The 23,037-nt window shown below is 41.2% G+C and overlaps 1 protein-coding gene across 5 annotated transcripts in view; it reads right to left on the bottom strand.

The window, feature by feature from the left end:
• The window catches only part of LOC126259555 (homeobox protein OTX2-B-like), a 352,489-nt gene that overhangs the window by 6,516 nt on the left and 322,936 nt on the right, over nucleotides 1-23,037 (bottom strand). For all 5 annotated transcript variants that reach the window (XM_049956444.1, XM_049956443.1, XM_049956440.1 and 2 more), the window contains exon 5: nucleotides 19,713-20,360. In XM_049956444.1, the coding sequence (XP_049812401.1) occupies nucleotides 19,713-20,360 (648 nt within the window). The remainder of the gene's footprint in view (nucleotides 1-19,712; nucleotides 20,361-23,037) is intronic.

Raw genomic sequence — 23,037 nt, 5'->3', positions numbered from 1 at the left:
ATCAGGTAGGTAAAAAGACGAGGCCTAATAGAAATCCTTGGGTAACAGAAGAGATACTGAATTTAATTGATGAAAGGAGAAAATATAACAATGCAGTAAATGAAGCAGGCAAAAATGAATACAAACATCTCAAAAATTAGATCGACAGGAAGTGCAAAAGGGCTAAGCAGGGATAACTAGAGGACAAATGTAAGGATGTAGAGGCGTATATCACTAGAGGTAAGATAGATACTGCCTACAGGAAAATTAAAGAGACCTTTGGAGAAAAGAGAACCACTTGTATGAATATCAAGAGCTCAGATGGAAACCCAGTTCTAAGCAAAGAAGGGAAATCAGAAAGGTGGAAGGAGTATATAGAGGGTCTATACAAGGCCGATGTTCTTGAGGACAATATTATGAAAATGGAAGAGGACATAGATGAAGATGAAATGGGAGGTATAATACTGCGTGAAGAGTTTGACAGAGCACTGAAAGACCTAAATCGAAACAAGGCCCCGGGAGTAGACAACATTCCATTAGAACTACTGATAGCCTTGGGAGAGCCAGCCCTGAAAAAAACTCTACCATCTGGTGAGCAAGATGTATGAGACAGGCGAAATACCCTCAGACTTCAAGAAGAATATAATAATTCCAATCCCAAAGATAGCAGGTGTTGACAGATGTAAAAATTACTGAAATATCAGTTTAATAAGCCACGGCTGCAAAATACTAACAAGATTTCTTTACAGACGAATGGAAAAACTGGTAGAAGCCAACCTCGGGGAAGATCAGTTTGGATCCCGTAGAAATGTTGGAACACGTGAGGCAATACCGCCCTTACGATTTATCTTAGAAAGTAGATTAAGGAAAGGCAAACCTACATTTCTAACATTTGTAGACTTAGAGAAAGCTTTTGACAATGTTGACTGGAATACTCTCTTTCAAAGTCTGAAGGTGGCAGGGGTAAAATACAGGAAGTGAAAGGCTATTTACAATTTGTTCAGAAACCAGATGGCAGTTATAAGAGTCGAGGGGCATGAAAGGGGAGCAGTGGTTGGGAAGGAGTGAGACAGGGTTGTAGCCTCTCCCCGATGTTATTCAATCTGTATATTGAGCAAGCAGTAAAGGAAACAAAAGAAAAATTTGGAGTGGGAATTAAAATCCATGGAGAAGAAATAAAAACTTTAAGGTTTGCTTATGACATTGTAATTCTGTCAGAGACAGCAAAGGACCTGGAAGAGCAGCTGAACGGAATGGACAGCGTCTTGAAAGGAGGATATAAGATGAATGTCAACAAAAGCAAAATGAGGATAATGGAATGTAGTCGAATTAAATTGGGTGATGCGGAGGGAATTGGATTAGGAAATTAGATGCCTAAAGAAGTAAATGAGTTTTGCTATTTGGGGAGCAAAATAACTGATGATGGTCAAAGTAGAGAGGATGTAAAATGTAGACTGGCAATAGCAAGGAAAGCGTTTCTGAAGAAGAGAAATTTGTTAACATCGAGTATAGATTTTAGTGTCAGGAAGTCGTTCCTGAAAGTATTTGTATGGAGTGTAGCCATGTATGAAAGTGAAACGCGGACAAAAGTTACTTTAGACAAGAAGAGAATAGAAGGTTTTGAAATGTGGTGCTAGAGAAGAATGCTGAAGATTAGATGGGTAGATCAAATAACTAATGAGGAGGTACTGAACAGAGTTGGGGAGAAGGGAAATTTGTGGCACAACTTGACTAGAATAAGGGATCAGTTGGTAGGACGTATTCTGAGGCATCAAGGGATCACCAATTTAGTATTGGAGGGCAGCGTGGAGGGTAAAAATCGTAGAGGGAGACCAAGAGATGAATGCACTAAACAGATTCAGAAGGATGTAGGTTGCAGTAGGTACTGGGAGATGAAGAAGCTTGCACAGGATAGAGTACCATGGAGAGCTGCATCAAACCAGTCTCTGGACTGAAGACCGCAACAAAAACAACTCTGCAAACAATTTTGAAGTACACAGCCATAAATACCTTCAATTTTACTACAAATTAAAATTCTTATTTAAATTTAATAGTTTTGTAAATGTAGTATTGTACTGTGTGAATATATCTAGCATCATTCATAATTACTACACACAATTCTTACATTAAGCGTACTTTCATCAATAAGAAATAATGATACATAACAGTATTACTGAGAGCATTTTTATGAATATAACACCAAATTTTGGAATAATTTCGCTGTTCTAGATACTCTCCCGCAGCCCTGAAATGTTGTTCAACCAAGAAAGTGTTACAACATGCATTTACACAGCCTTTGCAGGCTCCACTAGGAGACATCAATTTTCCCATATCATCTGTCAGAGAAGTCACAAAAATCATTATGTCACTGAAAAGCAGAAGCTCTTCTGGCTATAATGACATTTCAAATCAAGCACTACATCTTGTACTGACTTGGTATGTCCAACTTCAGTTCCTTTTGTAAACACTCATTGACTCAAAGGTGTGTTTCTTAAAAGACTTAAGTATACAATAGTAACATCCATTCATAAAAGTGGAGAAAAGTAATTGTACACCCATCTCCATAATTTGTGTGTTCTCAAAAGTTTTTGAGGAGGTGGCTTACCATCTCTTTGAGAATACCTTTTTAAGAAGAATTCAGTTCCCCCTCTATACTCAGAAAACATTTTCTGTGATCTTGCCAAGGGCTTCAGCTATGTAGATCACAAAATTCTAGTAGAAAAACTAAAATGGTATGGCATTAAAGACATAGAAAATGTAGATTCAAATTAACAAACAGTGTGACAGGAATAAGAATACGTTCTAAATTAGGGCAAATTAAATGTGTTGGCCTGCAAGCTTTGGTGCTTGAACTGCTCTTGTTTTTGGCTCATATAAATGATTCACCTGGCACATTGTAGAATTATTAAAAAACAATCATGTTTGCTGTTATACTAGTACACTAACAAAAGACCCAAACACATCCATACCTGACACAGCCAGTAGAAAAATGGAACAGGCTGAAGTTTGTTCACTACAAACAGTATAGCCACCCATCTTACAAAGTAATCATTATATGCCATTTAAAGCAAATAAAAATAACTTATAGGCAGCAGAAATAAACATAAATGAGCACTCAGTGGATGAGGCACCTTGCATGAAGTTCCCAGGCATCCAGGTGGATGTGACAATAGCACTTGAATAAGTTAATCTGAAAGCTCTGTTTTGTCCCCTTTGCCCTTACAAATCTCTGTCATTTTGTTGAACCGCAGATGAGATTACAAACATACTTTCACTGAAAGGCAAGACTATCTAGTCCATGGAAATACAGAAGTGTGCAATGAGAATGTTGTGTAATGTTGATAACAAATATCTTGCAGAAGCCTCAACAGGTATCAAGGGGTTCTTACACGTAAATGACAATATAAATGCTCCATTATAGTATTTTCAATTAATAACAAGGGTGAATTTAGGATGAATGTGAGATTCACAACCACAATACTAGAAGAAAAAGAAATTTTCATATAGATTATCTAGGGCTCAGAATGGAGTTTTACATTCTGGTGCAAAAATCTATAATAGTTTACCAGCAGTCATCAGGCAGGAAACTAAAAGTCCCTAAATAACCAAAAGCAAACTAAAAGAATGCCTCATTAGCCATTCTCTTCTGCAACTAATCAGAATCTTTGGACTCAGGGATGTAAATGACATACAAGTAATGTTTATATTAAGCAGATCTCGATCTTGCCAGTATACAGACAGTTGAATGTGGTATGTGTAAAGTTACTACAAACAATATATGTTTTGTAGGAGAGGAGAAGTAGTGGCTTTTATGGAAGCTCGTGTTTTTCTCCTTATGTATATGAATATATACATATATAAATATCAAGTAATTAAGAAGAAACTCTCCTAATAAGTAATATGAGTAGATTAGCACTAGTCATAATTCATTGTTAGTAAACTTTAAATAAGTATCTCACAGAATGTACTTATTCCTGTTAATGTGTAATCTCACTCTTTGATGATGCCCATATTGAAACTGGTATCAATGACTATCAAACCATTGTAGCAACAGACACTACTGAAGTTCAATTAAAACAAGTAGAAAGATTTACATGTTCAGTTGCTAGATAAAGAGACAGTTGTGCCATATTTAAAAGAGAAACTTTAAACATTTACCTCTGGACAGGAACATTTAGAGGAACAGTGGCTTATGTTTAGAAAAATAGTTGACCAAGCACTGAATAGATAAGTATCTAGTAGAACAGTTCTTAATGGGAGGGACCCTCCATGGTATATGGTTATTGTAAGGAGACATACACCCATAGTTGGAAACTCCCTCTAGCACTGCTAAGAATGGGTTAGGTAATATGAAATCTCCTGACTCCTCTACCACTTTCCCTGTTGCTGACTCACTTTTGTAGCCCGGGTGGTTAATTCATGCCCGTGTGATGGCACCTGGCTCAGAGGTAGCCAGTTGGAATCCTGGTTGTGGAAAAAATTTTCACCTCCAGTGTTTGACCATAAAGTGGAGGGGGAGGGAGGTGGTAGCTTGAAGTCCCCCCTGATCATCAGACTTACCATCAGTGTACTGGATTAAATTCCAAACCTCTCGGGAGTATCTCAGGAAGTGAGGTCATGTGACACTGTCCGTTCATTGGGGGTGTTAAACTTGGTGGTCCCTTTGTGGCTGTTTGGAAGGTGAAATCTAGGAACTGGCACTGGGTTTTGCCCTCTACCTCTTCTTGTCATCAAACAATATCAACATGACACCACACTATACGTATTCCCCTTACAATCATTTTCACTAAACAGATAAATAGACATGTGTAAGATAGAATTCTCATGCAAAGAATTGGGGGGAGGGGAGGGGGGATTAATTGCACATAGTGAAAGAAAACTTTTCTGATTAGCCTGCTGACAAGCCTATGGGATCTCCCAGTCAATAATTCCATAAAGCTCTTTTCTGTTGCCAATGTTTTCACTCCTTTGAAGAAATGTAACCTTTCTTCTGCAATACAAGAATCTTTTCACGTATGTTTTCATGCAGTGGTTTTAGAATGCTTGCTTAGTATTCACCAGTTATTGATTTTCTGTTTGACAGTAATTAATAAGAATGATCTCTTTTTACATCTCAGAAAAGATTGGCCATAACCTTTCCAGCAGAATAAAATTGACTGTTCATCTTTTTTATGCATGGCCTGCAGTTTCCACTGTATCTGCTGTTTTGTGTTTGATGTAAAGTGGGGACATTTTTAATAACAAATGGGCTCATAAAATCAGCAGAATTATTTTTATTTTTAAAGAGATCAAAAACTGTGAAAAATTATTTTTAATTTGCTTCTGACCAGCATTCAATGAATTTAGCCTCCAACTTATACAAAAAACTTTCTCCTAATCAATTCAACAGTCAAGACACATTGCACGCTTTCCTCCAATACGTCTGTGGGATTAACTAAATTGCCTTAAAAATGTTTCACCCCATCTGTACACCTTGGAACACATGCCGGTTTAGTTTCTTTGAAATTGCATTGCTCCACTCCATGCACTGTAACATGATTGGATCCTTTTAGCATGCTGTCCATGAGCTGCTAGGCATTGTTGCTCAGACCTGCCTCATTCAACAGTGCCCTCCTAAGTTATCCATTGTGTGAGGATGTTTCCCCTGACAATACACTGCATGCCCATTTAGGTTCACATTAGCAGATACTGAAGGGCATTCCATTCAGTGTTCATTAATATTTTCACTAATCATGTATTCATATCCTATAACTAACTCATTCCACACCATTTCAATAAAAGAAGCATTCAAATAATGTTTGGGGACATGTAACTAACTAACAAACTAACTAACCAACTAAATCCTGTATACTGGGAGAAGGTTTTCTTGAAGTGAGGTCAGTACGTTCATCTTGAAAGACAAACCATGATCTAAATGTTGACTGTAGCATTGGGAAATAGGTTGGAGAATATAGTTCCATACTGTAAAAGCTTCAAATTAGCTCAATTAGGGTAAGACACTTCCAACATCTGTATATGTTACTCACCCAGAACATGACTGACCCAAAACCCTGCAGACGAATCCTGCACTAATGACTCAATCAACTCAGGTTCCATCCCAGTATGACCTTGCCCATATCTTGTGTGCATCGTGGTGATTTGGAGGGGGGCGATAGACATACTGTTGTTTGTAATGGACGCCTAAACGCCAAGACAATCGTGTAGAATCAGAGAAACGGTTCTGCTCTGTCTCAGACTGGTCAGGGAGAATCAGTGTACACAAAAATGGGATACAGAAGTATTAAGGAATGAAGTTTTGTGAGGCAATGAATATTACGATAATGAATAGGTCAGTAGGCAGTTAAGTTGAAGAGAAATGAACAGCTCTAAAAATGGCAAAAACAGAAGTTGGAAAGAAAACCTTAGGTACAAGGAAGGTAACTGTGAAGAAACAGTGGGCAACAGAATAAATACTTAAATTGATCGACGAAAGAAGCAAGTCCAAAAATGTACAGGGAAATTTAGGAATACAGAAATACAAGTAACTTAGGAGTGAAGTAAATAGGAAGTTCAGGGAGCTAAGGCGAAATGTCTGCGTGAAAAATGTCAAGAAATCGAAAAAGAAATGGTTGTCGAAAGGACTAACATAGCATACAGAGAAGTCAAATAGCCTTTGGTGAAATTAAAAGCAAGGGTGTAACATTAAAGAGTTCAATGGGAATTCCACTATTAAATGCGGAGTAGAGAACGGACAGGTGAAAAGAGTACGTGGAAGGCCTCTGTGAGGAGGAGGACTTGTCTGATGGCGTGATAGAAGAACAAACAGAAATCGGTAGGGAAGAGATGAGGGTTCCAATATGAGAAACTATTTAAAAGAGCTTTGGACGACTTAAGATCAAAGAAGGCATTCCATCGGAATTTCTAAAATAATTTGAGGAAGTGGTAACAAAACAACTATTCACGTTAGTGCCTATAATGTATGAGATTGGCGATGTTCCGTCAGACTTTCGGAAAAACGTCATCCAGACATTCCCGAAGACAGATAGAGCCGACAAGTACAAGAATTATCTATAATCAGCTTAACAACTCATGCATCCAAGTTGCTGACAAGAATGATATACAGAAGAATGGGCAAGAAAATTGAGGATCTATTAGATGACGATCAGTTTGGCTTTAGCAATGGTAAAGGCACCAGAGAGGCAGCTCCGACGTTGCGGTCGATAATGGAAGCAAGACTGAAGAGTGAAGAACAAGCAAGACACTTTCATAAGATCTGTCGACCTCGAAAAAGCAGTCGACAGATTTCGAAATTGTGAGAGAAATAGGGATAAGGTACTAGGAAAGACTGGTAATATACAATATGTACAAGAGAAAAATACTGGAAGATCAAGAACGAAGGGCTCGGGTGAAAAAGGGTGTAAGGCCGGTATTACACTATCAAATTTCTTTGTTCAATGTCTTTGTCAAAGATATTTGATAGTGTAATAGGGACTTTGTCAAATGTCGTCCAATATTTGATCAAAGAAACCGCTTGTCTTCTGTTCACTGCAATGTGACATGTTACCACATGGAGCGCTAGCATCGCTGCAGCGTTCTGTCGTCTGTAGTGTTTTTATAAACATTGCCGGTAAATACAATTGGTGTCCCCCCCATGAACCATGGACCTTGCCGTTGGTGGGGAGGCTTGCGTGCCTCAGCGATACAGATGGCCGTACCGTAGGTGCAACCACAACGGAGGGGTATCTGTTGAGAGGCCAGACAAACATGTGGTTCCTGAAGAGGGGCAGCAGCCTTTTCAGTAGTTGCAGGGGCAACAGTCTGGATGATTGACTGATCTGGCCTTGTAACATTAACCAAAACGGCCTTGCTGTGCTGGTACTGCGAACGGCTGAAAGCAAGGGGAAACTACAGCCGTAATTTTTCCCGAGGACATGCAGCTCTACTGTATGATTAAATGATGATGGCGTCCTCTTGGGTAAAATATTCCGGAGGTAAAATAGTCCCCCATTCGGATCTCCGGGCGGGGACTACTCAAGAGGACGTCGTTATCAGGAGAAAGAAAACTGGCGTTCTACGGATCGGAGCGTGGAATGTCAGATCACTTAATCGGGCAGGTAGGTTAGAAAATTTGAAAAGGGAAATGGATAGGTTAAAGTTAGATATAGTGGGAATTAGTGAAGTTCGGTGGCAGGAGGAACAAGACTTCTGGTCAGGTGACTACAGGGTTATAAACACAAAGTCAAATAGGGGTAATGCAGGAGTAGGTTTAATAATGAATAGGAAAATAGGAGTGCGGGTTAGCTACTACAAACAGCATAGTGAACGCATTATTGTGGCCAAGATAGACACAAAGCCCATGCCTACTACAGTAGTACAAGTTTATATGCCAACTAGCTCTGCAGATGATGAAGAAATAGATGAAATGTATGACGAGATAAAAGAAATTATTCAGGTAGTGAAGGGAGACGAAAATTTAATAGTCATGGGTGACTGGAATTCGTCAGTAGGAAAAGGGAGAGAAGGAAACATAGTTTGTGAATATGGATTGGGGGGAAGGAATGAAAGAGGAAGCCGCCTTGTAGAATTTTGCACAGAGCATAACTTAATCATAGCTAACACTTGGTTCAAGAATCATGAAAGGAGGCTGTATACATGGAAGAAGCCTGGAGATACTGACAGGTTTCAGATAGATTATATAATGGTAAGACAGAGATTTAGGAACCAGGTTTTAAATTGTAAGACATTTCCTGGGGCAGATGTGGATTCTGACCACAATCTATTGGTTATGAACTGCAGATTGAAACTGAAGAAACTGCAAAAAGGTGGGAATTTAAGGAGATGGCACCTGGCTAAACTGAAAGAACCAGAGGTTGAAGAGAGTTTCAGGGAGAGCATAAGGGAACAATTGACAGGAATGGGGGAAATAAATACAGTAGAAGAAGAATGGGTAGCTCGGAGGGATGAAGTGGTGAAGGCAGCAGATGATCAAGTAGGTAAAAAGACGAGGGCTAATAGAAATCCTTGGGTAACAGAAGAAATATTGAATTTAATTGATGAAAGAAGAAAATATAAAAATGCAGTAAATGAAGCAGGCAAAAAGGAATACAAACGTCTCAAAAATGAAATCGACAGGAAGTGCAAAATGGCTAAGCAGGGATGGCTAGAGGACAAATGTAAGGATGTAGAGGCTTGTCTCACTAGAGGTAAGATAGATACTGCCTACAGGAAAATTAAAGAGACCTTTGGAGAGAAGAGAACCACATGTATGAATATCAAGAGCTCAGATGGAAACCCAGTTCTAAGCAAAGAAGGGAAGGCAGAAAGGTGGAAGGAGTATATAGAGGGTTTATACAAGGGAGATGTACTTGAGGACAATATTATGGAAATGGAAGAGGATGTAGATGAAGACGAAATGGGAGATAAGATACTGCGTGAAGAGTTTGACAGAGCACTGAAAGACCTGAGTCGAAACAAGGCCCCGGGAGTAGACAACATTCCACTAGAACTACTGATGGCCTCGGGAGAGCCAGTCATGACAAAACTCTACCATCTGGTGAGCAAGATGTATGAGACAGGCGAAATACCCTCAGACTTCAAGAAGAATATAATAATTCCAATCCCAAAGAAAGCAGGTGTTGACAGATGTGAAAATTACCGAACTATCAGTTTAATAAGTCACAGCTGCAAAATACTAACGCGAATTCTTTACAGACGAATGGAAAAACTGGTAGAAGCCGACCTCGGAGAAGATCAGTTTGGATTCCGTAGAAATGTTGGAACACGTGAGGCAATACTGACCTTACGACTTATCTTGGAAGAAAGATTAAGAAAAGGCAAACCTACGTTTCTGGCATTTGTAGACTTAGAGAAAGCTTTTGACAATGTTGACTGGAATACTCTCTTTCAAATTCTGAAGGTGGCAGGGGTAAAATACAGGGAGCGAAAGGCTATTTACAATTTGTACAGAAACCAGATGGCAGTTATAAGAGTCGAGGGGCATGAAAGGGAAGCAGTGGTTGGGAAAGGAGTGAGACAGGGTTGTAGCCTCTCCCCGATGTTATTCAATCTGTATATTGAGCAAGCAGTAAAGGAAACAAAAGAAAAATTCGGAGTAGGTATTAAAATTCATGGAGAAGAAGTAAAAACTTTGAGGTTCGCCGATGACATTGTAATTCTGTCAGAGACAGCAAAGGACTTGGAAGAGCAGTTGAACGGAATGGACAGTGTCTTGAAAGGAGGATATAAGATGAACATCAACAAAAGCAAAACGAGAATAATGGAATGTAGTCGAATTAAGTCGGGTGATGTTGAGGGTATTAGATTAGGAAATGAGATACTTAAAGTAGTAAAGGAGTTTTGCTATTTAGGGAGTAAAATAACCGATGATGGTCGAAGTAGAGAGGATATAAAATGTAGACTGGCAATGGCAAGGAAAGCGTTTCTGAAGAAGAGAAATTTGTTAACATCGAGTATAGATTTAGGTGTCAGGAAGTCGTTTCTGAAAGTATTTGTATGGAGTGTAGCCATGTATGGAAGTGAGACATGGACGATAACTAGTTTGGACAAGAAGAGAATAGAAGCTTTCGAAATGTGGTGCTACAGAAGAATGCTGAAGATAAGGTGGGTAGATCACGTAACTAATGAGGAGGTATTGAATAGGATTGGGGAGAAGAGAAGTTTGTGGCACAACTTGACTAGAAGAAGGGATCGGTTGGTAGGACATGTTTTGAGGCATCAAGGGATCACAAATTTAGCATTGGAGGGCAGCGTGGAGGGTAAAAATCGTAGAGGGAGACCAAGAGATGAATACACTAAGCAGATTCAGAAGGATGTAGGTTGCAGTAGGTACTGGGAGATGAAGAAGCTTGCACAGGATAGAGTAGCATGGAGAGCTGCATCAAACCAGTCTCAGGACTGAAGACCACAACAACAACAACAATTGGTGTGTGCCGACAATTAATAGAGATGTCTGAAACTGATGAGGCGCTTTACAACGTGAGGCACCCTGAATACAAAAATAGATTAAGAAGATTGGAGACCTAACCTGACCTAACCTAACATAACCCTCTCCTGTAGCAAGGAATCGGAGTGTTATAGTGAGCCTGTCTTCTGAAGATGTAGCAGTTCTTAAGTGAATATTGTGCTTTGTGATATGAGGATACACTTCATTGAGCACATACAGAAATGTATGCTCATCCATTCTTAAGTAATTGATGTACGACTTGTCTTCCACTGTAAGCTTACGTAACAAGTTTTGTTGAATGCTTTTATCGTGTCGTCGTAAAACCCACGGCTTCACCCAGATTAGATTAGTTTTTCGTTCCATAGATCCGTGCTGAGGAGATCCTCGTGGATGTGGAACATGTCGATTTTTTTAAGCTGAAATAACAATACTAATAGTATGAATAAATACAATACATCATTTGTTTCTATTAAAAATTTCGCCAATGGAGTAGAAGGAGTTGGCCAGTAGTAAGTCTTTCAGGCTCCTTTTAAACTGATCTTTATTTCTAACTAAATTTTTTGTTTCCTGGCAAATTATTGAAGATGAGTGTTCCTGAGTAGTGGACCCTTTTTGAACTAAAGTGCTTTTAAGTCCTTGTTCCTGGTATTGTATGTATGAACTGAGTTGTTTGTTGGAAAAAGAGATATATTATTTACGACAAATTTCATTAAGAAGTAAATATACTGAGAGGCAGTAGTTAGTATACCCAGTTCTTTGAAGAGGTTTCTGCAGGAGGTCCGTGAATTTACTCCACAAATAATACGTTACACGCTTTTGGACCTTGAAAACTTTTGTTTGACTTCAAGATTTACCCCAAAATATTATCCCATATGACATTATGGAATGAAAGTATGCAAGCTTTTTCATTTTTATGTTGCCTATGTCTGCTAACACTCGAATTGCAAATACAGATTTGTTAAGGCCTTTCTGCAGTTCTGTGGTGTGCTCCTCCCAACTGAATTTATTATCAAGTTGTAATCCCAGGACTTTTAAGACTGTCAACCTCGTTGGTTCCATTTTTTCCCCCCACTTCTTTTCCGCATGTGCACACAATGCAGTTGGAGTACGTAGAACTGCTGCGGTTAATAACAAGTTGTTGTCAGCCATCTTGAACTTTGACGAAAAATTTGATGACAGTGTAATACCCCTTGTAGCGCTACGTCAAAGATCTTTGTCAAATATATTGGACGGAATATTGTATCACATCTTTGATCAAATCTTTGACAAAGAAATTTGATAGTGTAATACCGGCCTAAGACAGGGATGTAGTTTTTCACACCTATTTTCCAGTGTATACATCCAAAAAGCAATGACGGAAATAAAAGTGAGATTCAGGAGTCGGATTAAAATTCAAGGGGAAAGGATATCATTGTTAAGATTCGCTGATGGCATTGCTACCCTCAGTGAACGTGAAGAATTACAGGACCTGTTGAACTGAATGAACATTGTAATGGGTATAGAATATGGACTGACAGTAAGTCGAAGAAAGACGAAAGTAGGCTAATGAGAATTAGCAGAAACGAGAACAGCGAGAAACTTAACATCAGGATTGATGGTCACCAACTAGATGTAGTAGTTAAGGAATTCTGCTACCTAGGCAGCAAAATAACCAATGACAGACGGAGCAAGCAGGACATCAAAAGCAGACTAGCACTGCGTAACACATCTGCGCAAAACTTCATCAGAATTTCACTGCTGTTTAAATTTCGCAACTAATCGGATCTTGAGGAAAAAGAGAGAAAGAAAGAAAGAACAGCCTTCGTATAGAGCCTATAAGGTACAGTCACAAACAGCTGTGGGTGAAACGTCTGTTAATAATGAAGAAAACACTAACTAGAAGAAGAGACAGGATGATAGACCATCTGTTAAGCATTCATGACCAAGAAAAGTCTGCTAGTATCAAACATAGGCCTTAATTTGAGGAAGGAGTTTCTGACAATGTACATTTGGGCCACAGCATTGTATGGTAGTGAAACATGGACTGTGTGAAAACCGGAAAAGAAGAGAACTGAAGCATTTGAGATGTGCTACAGAAGAATGTCGGAAAATAGGCGGACTGATGAGGTAATGAATGAGGAGGTTGTCCATCCACAGAATCGGCGAGGAAAGGAGTCTGACAAGAAGGGGGGACAGGAAGACAGGACATCTGTTGAGACATCAGGGAATAACTTCCATTGTACTAGCAGGAGCTATAGAGGGTAAAAACTGTAGAGGAAGACAGAGATTGGAATACATACAGCAAATAATTGAGGAAATGTATTGCAATTGCTGCTCTGAAATGAAAAGGTTGGCACAGGAGAGGAATTCGTCACAGACCGCATCAAACTACTCAGAAGACTTATGACTAAAAGAAAGATCTGCCTGGGTCACCACAGACGACCCAGTTTCCTCGAGAACGGCGGCATGAAGATCTGTTGCGTTATATTCAGGGTATCTGTGAACCATACTTTGTAGGTATTGGTCATCAGGTGGTGATGTTACTGCGAGCAGTCACTAAGAGGCAAGTTTTAAATGTTATTCGTCTCACGATAGTGGCTGAATTTTCAAATTAAGTCGGGGAAGTGAGCTTCAATTCGGCGAGCAACTTCTCGTTCTGACAGCTGCTTCCGTAAAGTGATAATGTGCACACTATATAAGTTTGATACGACCATTTGAAGCAGTAGACAGATTGAAAAGAGTGCATAAGCCTCACTGTCTCATTCACAATGGGAGAGACAGCACACTATACTGAGAATATAGCTTTACTTTTATCTCCATCGTACCGTTGGCTGTATGTAGCCATTTCCTGTGGTTAAAAGAGCAATGCGAAAGAGATTTCCGATGTACGATGGCGGTTTTTTTTTTAAGGCTCAATCGTTTGCTTAATGGAAACCATAATGAAAATCAAAACCGTTTTATTTGCAACATTCAGCTAATGTTCCAGCTAATTCTCTGCATAGTCGCCGCTCCGATTTAGAAATTTGTCGTAGCGTTGTGTCAGCTTTCCAATACCCTCGACATAGAAGACAGCCGTCTGTGCTTTCCGTCAATTCTCTGCGGCTGTCTGCAGCTCGTTGTTTGTGCCAGAATGCCGTCCTCATAGCCAGAGGTTCATGTGATCAAATAGATGAAAACCAGGCGTTATGGTGAGTGACAAAACACTTCCCACAGAAAACACTGGAGGCTTGTCTTTGTTGCGGCTGCAGTGTGCTGCCGTGCATTGTCACGAAGAAGAAGAATGGCTGATGATAACATTCCTCTTCGCTTGTTCTGAATTGCCCTTCGTAGACGATTTTCTCAAATCGCCTGATCCGCTCGTTTAACAAGATCGTTGGTTGACACTCGCTTCCTTCCCTGAATGCCTGCATCGTGAACGTCTGTACGTCCTGCTTCAAAGTTACTGCACAGTTATTATGCACTACAGTTATGTTATGTGGGCTTCATGGAATCGGGCGGAACTGCAGGAAGAATAGAATAACAGCATGCACTTCACACTTGGCGGGAGACTGTAGTTCTAGGCATCTTGACGTGCTCACTGTATGCTCGTAACTGAAAAGTGCGACATTAGACACTGCGTAACACATCTGCGCAAAGCTTCATCAGAATTTCACTGCGGTTTAAATTTCGCAACCAATCGGATTTTGAGGAAAAAGAGAGAAAGAAAGAAAGAACAGCCTTCGTGTAGAGGCTATAAGGTATAGCCACGAACAGCTGTGGGTGAAACGTCTGTTAATAATGAAGAAAACACTAACTAGAAGAAGAGACAGGCTGATAGACCATCTGTTAAGACACTGGAGAATAAATTCCATGGTACACTAAGGGAAATGTAGAGGATAGAAACTGTAGTGGCAGTATATACAGGGTAGTTCCAAACGAACATAGCGATTGTGAACGGTTATAACTTTCTAATGCATAGTGATAAATCGATAAGAAATACAGAGAATGTAAAAGAAAGCTCAAGATTTTGATCCTTTGGCTAGTGTGGTGAATCGAAACCGAAAGACTGCGTAAAATGTAAAAATTATGCTTCGACAATGCTAGAAGCTACAGAGGAATAAACATTTACTGCACGTCTAATTTTGAGCGATAAGGCAACCTTCCACGTAATTGGCAAGGTTGATCGGTAGAAGACTTGAATATGGGATGCAGGAAAGCCTTCGTGCGTAATTTCACATTGGCTTGACTTACCGAAAGTTAACGTGGTCTGGTGGTGTCAGCACAAAAATTACGCTGCCCATTTCTCTTCATTGAGCTAAGTGTTTCAACAAGCACATACCTGGACATGCTTGAGCAATGGCTGATGCCACTGACGGATATGGATTCCACGGATTAGGTCTGCCAGCGAGGAGCACCCCCCGCACTGGGTTATGGGGGTTCACAAAATTTTCAACCAACGTCTTCCAGGTCGTTGGATCGGTTGTTTTGGACATGACGACGTTGTTTTCTGGTCTCGGACACCTAGATTTACCGACCTGACATCCATGGATTTCGTGCCTTGTGTATGTGCTCCCTTTGCCAAAAACAGTTCCAGAATTCAAAATGCGCATTTCTAATGCTCTCGCGTCTGTGACTCAACATATGCTTCAGAAAGTGTGACGCGAAATGGCTTAGCTCTTTGATGTCTGTGTGACTAAGGGGAGTCACGTGGAATGCCTATGAAGTATGTAATTTTTTTCAACTTTCTACAACTGCATCTATATCCGCAGGTCACCTTACGGTGTAAGGCTGAGGGTGTTTTTGGTAAGTGTCTCAGGTTGATGAACAATATTCAAGAATCGGTCGAACGAGTATTTTGTAGGTGGATGAATTACATTTCCTTAAGATTCTCTCAGTGACTCTCAGCCTGGCGCATGCTTTTCCTGTAATTTCTTTTATGTGGTTATTTCACTTCAGGTGTTTCTGGGTGGTTACTCCAAGATATTTTACAGTAGTTATTGTTAGCAGTGATTTGCCAACAAAAGCGTAATCGTACAGTAATGGATTTATTCGCCTATTTACCCACAATACGCAACATTTACTAATGTTCAGTCTCTGCACCAATGGCTGCAATAGGTCATTTGTATATGTTTTAAATAGAACTGTCATGTCACACTTTCTTGCTGTACTCCTGAAGCTACCTTTACATGCGTCGATTTTGTTCCGTTGAGAGCCAATCGTCGAGTTCTGTCTAGAAGTGTTGAAGCAAGTCGAAAATCTAATCTGATACTTAGTAAGCTCGTATTTTTTTTTTTCACTAAAAGACAGTGAGAAGTAGTATCAGGAGCCTTCCTGAAGTTAAGGAACACGTCATCAACCTGAGCGCTGATGTCTACGAGCGCTATGGATCTCATGGAGGAACAGAGCGAGCAGAGTTTCATAGGATCTATACTAGCGGAATCCATGTTGATTTTTATAGAGGAGATGATCATTCTCCAAATGCTTCATAATATGTGAGCATAAAACATGTTCTATACATTGACGTCAGCGATATAGGCCAACAATTATGTTATTCTTTCCTGTGACTCTTCTTGAAATCGGCTGTGACCTGCGCTATTTTCCAGTACTACACTCCTTTCTTTGCTCTAGCGACCTTCAATAAACTACTGTTAGAAGAGAAGTAAGTTGTTTCGTATTATCTCTGTAGTGCCCCACAGCTATCTCGTCCGGTCCATATGACTTCTCAATATTAAGTCAGTTTTCTGTTCCACAATCACTTGTCTCAATACCTGCAATTTAGAATTTTTTTTTTAAACTGTGCTCCACATCTTTACATTCTCCGTAACTATTAAAGATGTCTCGGTATTATTAAATTCTTACATTCTCTCGTAATGGCTATATTCATTTTGAACTGCTCTGTAGAACTAATAATTCCGGATGTTGGGTATAAATGCTACTCTGAAATGGAGAAGTTGCCACTGGAGAGAAAATTAGCCACATCAAACCAAACAGGATAAAAGCAACAAAATCAGAACACAAACTGGAAAATAAAGATAGAATCAACAACCTGCCATAATGAAAAGTGGGGTTTACAAGATCATCCGTCATGAGTGGTAGTCCTGCTATATAAGACACACTGTGCGGTCACCCTGTACTGGTCTCGGAGATCATCATAGAAGCCTGAAGTTAAAGAAGGCAGAATCATCGTTTGTTGAACATTGCTTAAGCCAGAACCACAAATATATAATATCTGTAGAAGTTCTACATTTAAAAGGCAAGCGTGCAAAATTGATTCAGTAAGAAATTAAAAAACTGATATCTGTACTCCCGCAACGACTACTGAGCAAACAAACTAAATTCAATTATTCACTCAACTTCTACATAGAAGTGCAACTTCCACATAGGAGTAGAACTTTGGCGCCTTCATGGGTACTCACATAAATACTCATTCCTGTGCACACAGCTCTAGTCCAGTGTATGTTTAGTTACAGTTAGAGCAATATTATTTTAATGAATGTCATAAGGTTGTACAACACAAATGTAAATGTGTCAAAATAGTCAAGAAAGCTAACTTTATATTTTAAGTTGAGAAGCGACAGATTAAGATGTAAGACCTAACGTCATCAGGTAACAGAGGTAAATGATGTGATGTACTCCTAAAAGTTTTATTTAAAATTTTATAATTTTTTTAATTGTCTGGATCGCAATGATACATTACTTCACAGTTTGTAGCATTTATAGATTTGGAGATACCTTTTGATAATATCGACTCGAATGAACTCTTTGAAATTCTGAAGATAGCAGGGGTAAAGAACATTGAGCAAAAAGTTATATTCAACTTGTACAGAAACCGGATGGCAGTCACAAGAATCCATGGACATAAAAAGGCAGCAATGGTTGAGAAGAATGTCAGACAGGATTGTAGCATATCCCTGATTTTATTCAATCTGTACACTGCACAAGTGTTAAGGAAATAAAAAAAATTGGAGAAAGGAATTAAAGTTCAGGGTGAAGAAATAAAAACTTTTAGGTTTGCGAAGAACATTGCAGTTCTGTCAGAGACAGCAAAGGACTTGGAAGAACTATTGAACGGATTGTACAGTGTCTTGAAAGAATGGTATAAGATGAATATCAAGAAAAGCAAAACAAAGATAATGAAATGTAGTCGAATTAAATCAGGCGATGCTTAGGGAATTAGAATAGGAAGCGAGAAACGAAAAGTAGTAAATCAGTTTTGTTAGTTGCGCAGGATATAAAATTTAGATTGACAATGGCAAGAAAAGAAATCTGGCAACATCCAATATAGATTTAACTGTTAGGAAGCCTTTACTGAAGGTATATGTCTGGAGTCCAGCCCTCTGTTTAAACGTGACGGTAAACATTTAAGAGAAGAAGAAAACAGAAGCTTTTGAAATTTGGTGCTGCAGAAGAATGCTGAAGTTTACATGAGTAGATTATGTAAACAACGAAGAGGTAGTGAGTACAATTGGCGAGGAAAGAAATTTGTGGCATAACTTGACTAGAAGATTCGAAAGCACGTGGGTTGCGATATTTATTGGGGGATGAAGAGGATTGCACAGGATAAGCTAGCACAGAAAGCAGCATCAAACCAATCAAAAAATGGTTCAAATGGCTCTGAGCACTGTGGGATTTAACTGGTGTGGTTATCAGTCCCCCAGTTCGTGGCTATACCTTATAGCCTCTATACGAAGGCTGTTCTTTCTTTCTTTCTCTCTTTTTCCTCAAAATCCGATTGGTTGCGAAATTTAAACCGCAGTGAAATTCTGATGAAGCTTTGCGCAGATGTGTTACGCAGTGTCTCATGTCGCACTTTTCAGTTCCGAGCATACAGTGAGCACGTCAAGATGCCTAGAACTACAGTCTCCCGCCAAGTGTGAAGTGCATGCTGTTATTCTATTCTTCCTGCAGTTCCGCCCGATTCCATGAAGCCCACATAACATAACTGTAGTGCATAACAACTGTGCAGTAACTTGGAAGCAGGACGTACAGACGTTCACGATACATTCAGGGAAGGAAGCGAGTGTCAACCAACGATCTTGTTAAACGAGCGGATCAGGCGATTTAGGAAAATCGTCTACGAAGGGCAATTCAGAACAAGCGAAGAGGAATGTTATCATCAGCCATTCTTTTTCTTCGTGACAATGCACGGCAGCACACTGCAGCCGCAACAAAGACAAGCGTCCAGTGTTTTCTGTGGGAAGTGTTTTGTCACTCACCATAACGCCTGGACCTAGCTCCCTCTGGTTTTCATCTATTTGATCACATGAACCTCTGGCTATGAGGACGGCATTTTAGCACAGACAACGAGCTGCAGACAGCCGCAGAGAATTGACGGAAAGCATAGACGGCTGTCTTCTACGTCGAGGGTATTGGAAAGCTGACACAACGCTACGACAAATTTCTAAATCGGAGCGGCGACTATGCAGAGAATTAGCTGGCACATGCGCGAGGCAGGATTCGAACCTGCGACCGTAGCGGTCGCTCGGTTCCAGACTGTAGCGCCTAGAACCGCACGGCCCCTCCGGCCGGCCCAGACCAATCATTCCAACTGAAGTCCACAATAACCACTACTGTATTACTGCAGACAAAACCACAAAAAGATTTTGTATTTTTTTATATAACTTTTAAGGAATAAGAAATTGCCAAGTGTTTATCTTTGACTGATTGCCATCTTTCGAATTAGATGTGTACAGGAAAATGGGGGTACAATGTGAAACCTAGGACATGCGAAGATAATAAATTTTTGTGAAACAAGACAAAAATCATTTCGTTTAGTTAATAGAAAAGGAAGATAAATCAAAGGGAATGTAAGTCGACGTAGAAGGCTGTATACCGGCACGTTTAGCTGCGAGTGAGACATCGCTACCGGGCTGAGGTAGTCCATGTTGGTGTAGTACGCGCCATAGTTTTGGTGCGGGTAGCAGTTAGCAGCCTGGGCGGCGGCAGAACCCGCGCTGGTGCCCGCGGTGGTGGCGCCAGGGGCGGCGTAGGGTTGCTGCGGAGGCGGCGGGGGTGGCGCCGGCACGGCCGGGCGGTGGTGGTGCGGCTGGTCCAGGCAGGAGTCGATAGCGGCGGGACTCCAGATGGCGGCCGGGTTGTAGCCGCCCCCCGGGGGCGACGCGGACAGCTGCAGCGGCTTGATGTAGGCGCCGGCGCCGGGCGAGTCGCGCGCCGCCGCCACGCTGGGCGAGCTGGTGGTCGAGCCGTCGCTCGTCGTCTGCGGCGACACCACCACCGCCCCCGGCGGCTGCGGGGCCTGCTGCACCGCGCCCGGCCCCGCCGCCGACCCGGGCGACGGCGACTTGTTGCTGGCGCCGCCCCCGCACGCCGCCTTGCCGGCCTTGGCCGCGCCGCCCCCGCCCGAGCGGCCGCCGCCCGTACCGCCGCCTCCGCCGCCCTTGTCACCGCCGTTCTGCTGCTGCTGCTGGTGCTGCTGCTTCTGCTGCTGCCGGCATTTGGCGCGCCGGTTTTTGAACCACACCTGTCGACAAGGTTGTTCGTCTTTCACACGGATAGCGCCTTTGCTAGAACTCTGCAACATCCATCAAATCACAGACCTACATACTAACACAGTGATGCAAGTTAAACACACTGGACGAAGCGATTATTCATTCCTACGAGACGTCTTGGTAGCAGCAAGCTAAGATCGCGCAAAATAACGTGAGCCCTGCCCAGAAACGCATTCTGGTCAGGTGCGTTGCACCAGTCCACCCCATTGTTGCGAAACTGCCTGTCGTCTGCCGACCTGCACACATTGAACGTTTCGGTTGCTATCTCTGTATTATATAGCACGACACCACAGTCTTAATACACCTCAGTTTCGGAAAAGTTCTTCATATACAGGGTGTTACAAAAAGGTACAGCCATACTTTCAGGAAACATTCCTCACACACAAAGAAAGAAAATATGTTATGTGGACATGTGTCCGGAAACGCTTACTTTCCATGTTAGAGCTCATTTTATTACTTCTCTTCAAATCACATTAATCGTGGAATGGAAACACACAGCAACAGAACGTACCAGCGTGACTTCAAACACTTTGTTACAGGAAATGTTCATAATGTCCTCCGTTAGCGAGGATACATGCATCCACCCTCCGTCGCATGGAATCCCTGATGCGCTGATGCAGCTCTGGAGGATGGCGTATTGTATCACAGCCGTCCACAATACGAGCACGAAGAGTCTCTACATTTGGTACCGGGGTTGCGTAGACAAGAGCTTTCAAATGCCCCCATAAATGAAAGTCAAGAGGGTTGAGGTCAGGAGAGCGTGGAGGCCATGGAATTGGTCCGCCTCTACCAGTCCATCGGTCACCGAATCTGTTGTTGAAAAGCGAACGAATACTTCGTCTGAAATGTGCAGGAGCTCCATCGTGCATGAACCACATGTTGTGTCGTACTTGTAAAGGCACATGTTGTAGCAGCACAGGTAGATTATCCCGCATGAAACCATGATAACGTGCTCCATTGAGCGTAGGTGGAAGAAACTAAAATGAGCTCTAACATGGAAACTAAGCGTTTCTGGTCACATGTCCACTTAACATCTTTTCTTTATTTGTGCGTGAGGAATGTTTCCTGAAAGTTTGGCCGTACCTTTTTGTAACACCCTGTATATACTAAGATAGTACCTTTTTGTAACACCCTGTATATACTAAGATGATACATGTCCGAAAGAACAGATACCATCTTAGTATATATATAGAGTTAGGCTCACCGGCCACTTGACCATCTTCTTCTTCTGTGCGAATGCACAAACAGTGCCCGAACTCTTACGGGAATCGGCAACGCGCCGCGAGAAATGAGTATAATGGGCGGGGGCACGACGAATGTACTGCGGGACAATACGTTCAGAATGTGGGTTTCGCGGGAGGCGTTCCAGAGATAAATCCCTGCAGTCGCGCTATCCTCTGTGTCCTCGGTGGCTCAGATTGATAGAGCGTCTGCCATGTAAGCAGGAGATCCCAGGTTCGAGTCCCGGTCAGGGCACACATTTTCATCTGTCCCCGTTGACGTATGTCAACGCCTGTAAGCAGCTAAGGGTGTTCATTTCATTGTAAGTTCTTCATAATCAGGCCCATGTGATTATATGCGATTCCATTAACTTTACACTGAGATGACAAAAGTTATGGCACAGCGAAAGGCACGTATGCAAGTATCGCCTACGCAAGGTATAAAGAGGCAGTGCATTGGTGCAGCTGTCATGTACTCATGTGGTCCAAGTGAAAATGCGACCAACGTGATCCACAGACTTTGCACGTGCATTAATAGTTTGTGATAGACGCATGAGACTTTTCATTTCGGAAATCGTTAGGTAATTCAATATTCCGAGATCCACAGTGTCAAAAGTGTGCCAAGAATACCAAATTTCGGGCATTACCTCTTACCACTTGGAAGAGCAGCTGAACAGAACGGACAGGGTCTTGAATGGAGGATATAATATGAACATCAACAAAAGCAAAACGAGAATAATGGAATGTAGTCGAATTAAATCGGGTGATGTTGCAAGAATTAGATTAGGAAATGAGACGCTTAAAGTAGTAAATGAGTTTTGCTATTTGGGGAGCAAAATAACTGATGATGGTCGAAGTAGAGAGGATATAAAATGTAGATTGACAATGGCAAGGAAAGCGTTTCTGAAAAAGAGAAATTTTTTAACATCGAGTATAGATTTAAGTGTCAGGAATTCGTTCCTGAAAGTATTTGTATGGAGTGTAGCCATGTATGGAAGTGAAACATGGACGATAAATAGTTTAGACAAGAAGAGAATAGCAGCTTTCGAGATGTGGTGCTACAGAAGAATGCTGAAGATTAGATGGGTAGATCACATAATTAATGAGGAGGTATTGAACAGAATTGGGGAGAAGATGAGTTTGTGGCACAACTTGACTAGAAGAAGGGATCGGTTGGTAGGACATATTCTGAGGCATCAAGGGATCACAAATGTAGTATAGGAGGTTTATAAAAGTAGAGGGAGACCAAGACATGAATACACTAAACAGATTCAGAAGGATGTAGGTTGCAGTAGGTACTGGAAGATGAAGAAGCTTGCACAGGATAGAGTAGCATGGAGAGCTGCATCAAACCAGTCTCTGGACTGAAGACCACAACAACAACAACCTCTTACCACAGACAATGCTGTGACTGACAGCCTTCACTTAA

Source organism: Schistocerca nitens, chromosome 5 (assembly GCF_023898315.1).
Source record: "Schistocerca nitens isolate TAMUIC-IGC-003100 chromosome 5, iqSchNite1.1, whole genome shotgun sequence".
NCBI classification, from domain to species: domain Eukaryota; kingdom Metazoa; phylum Arthropoda; class Insecta; order Orthoptera; family Acrididae; genus Schistocerca; species Schistocerca nitens.
The sequence above is the reverse complement of the archived record's forward strand: the minus strand, read 5'-3'. Positions and strand labels throughout refer to the sequence as shown.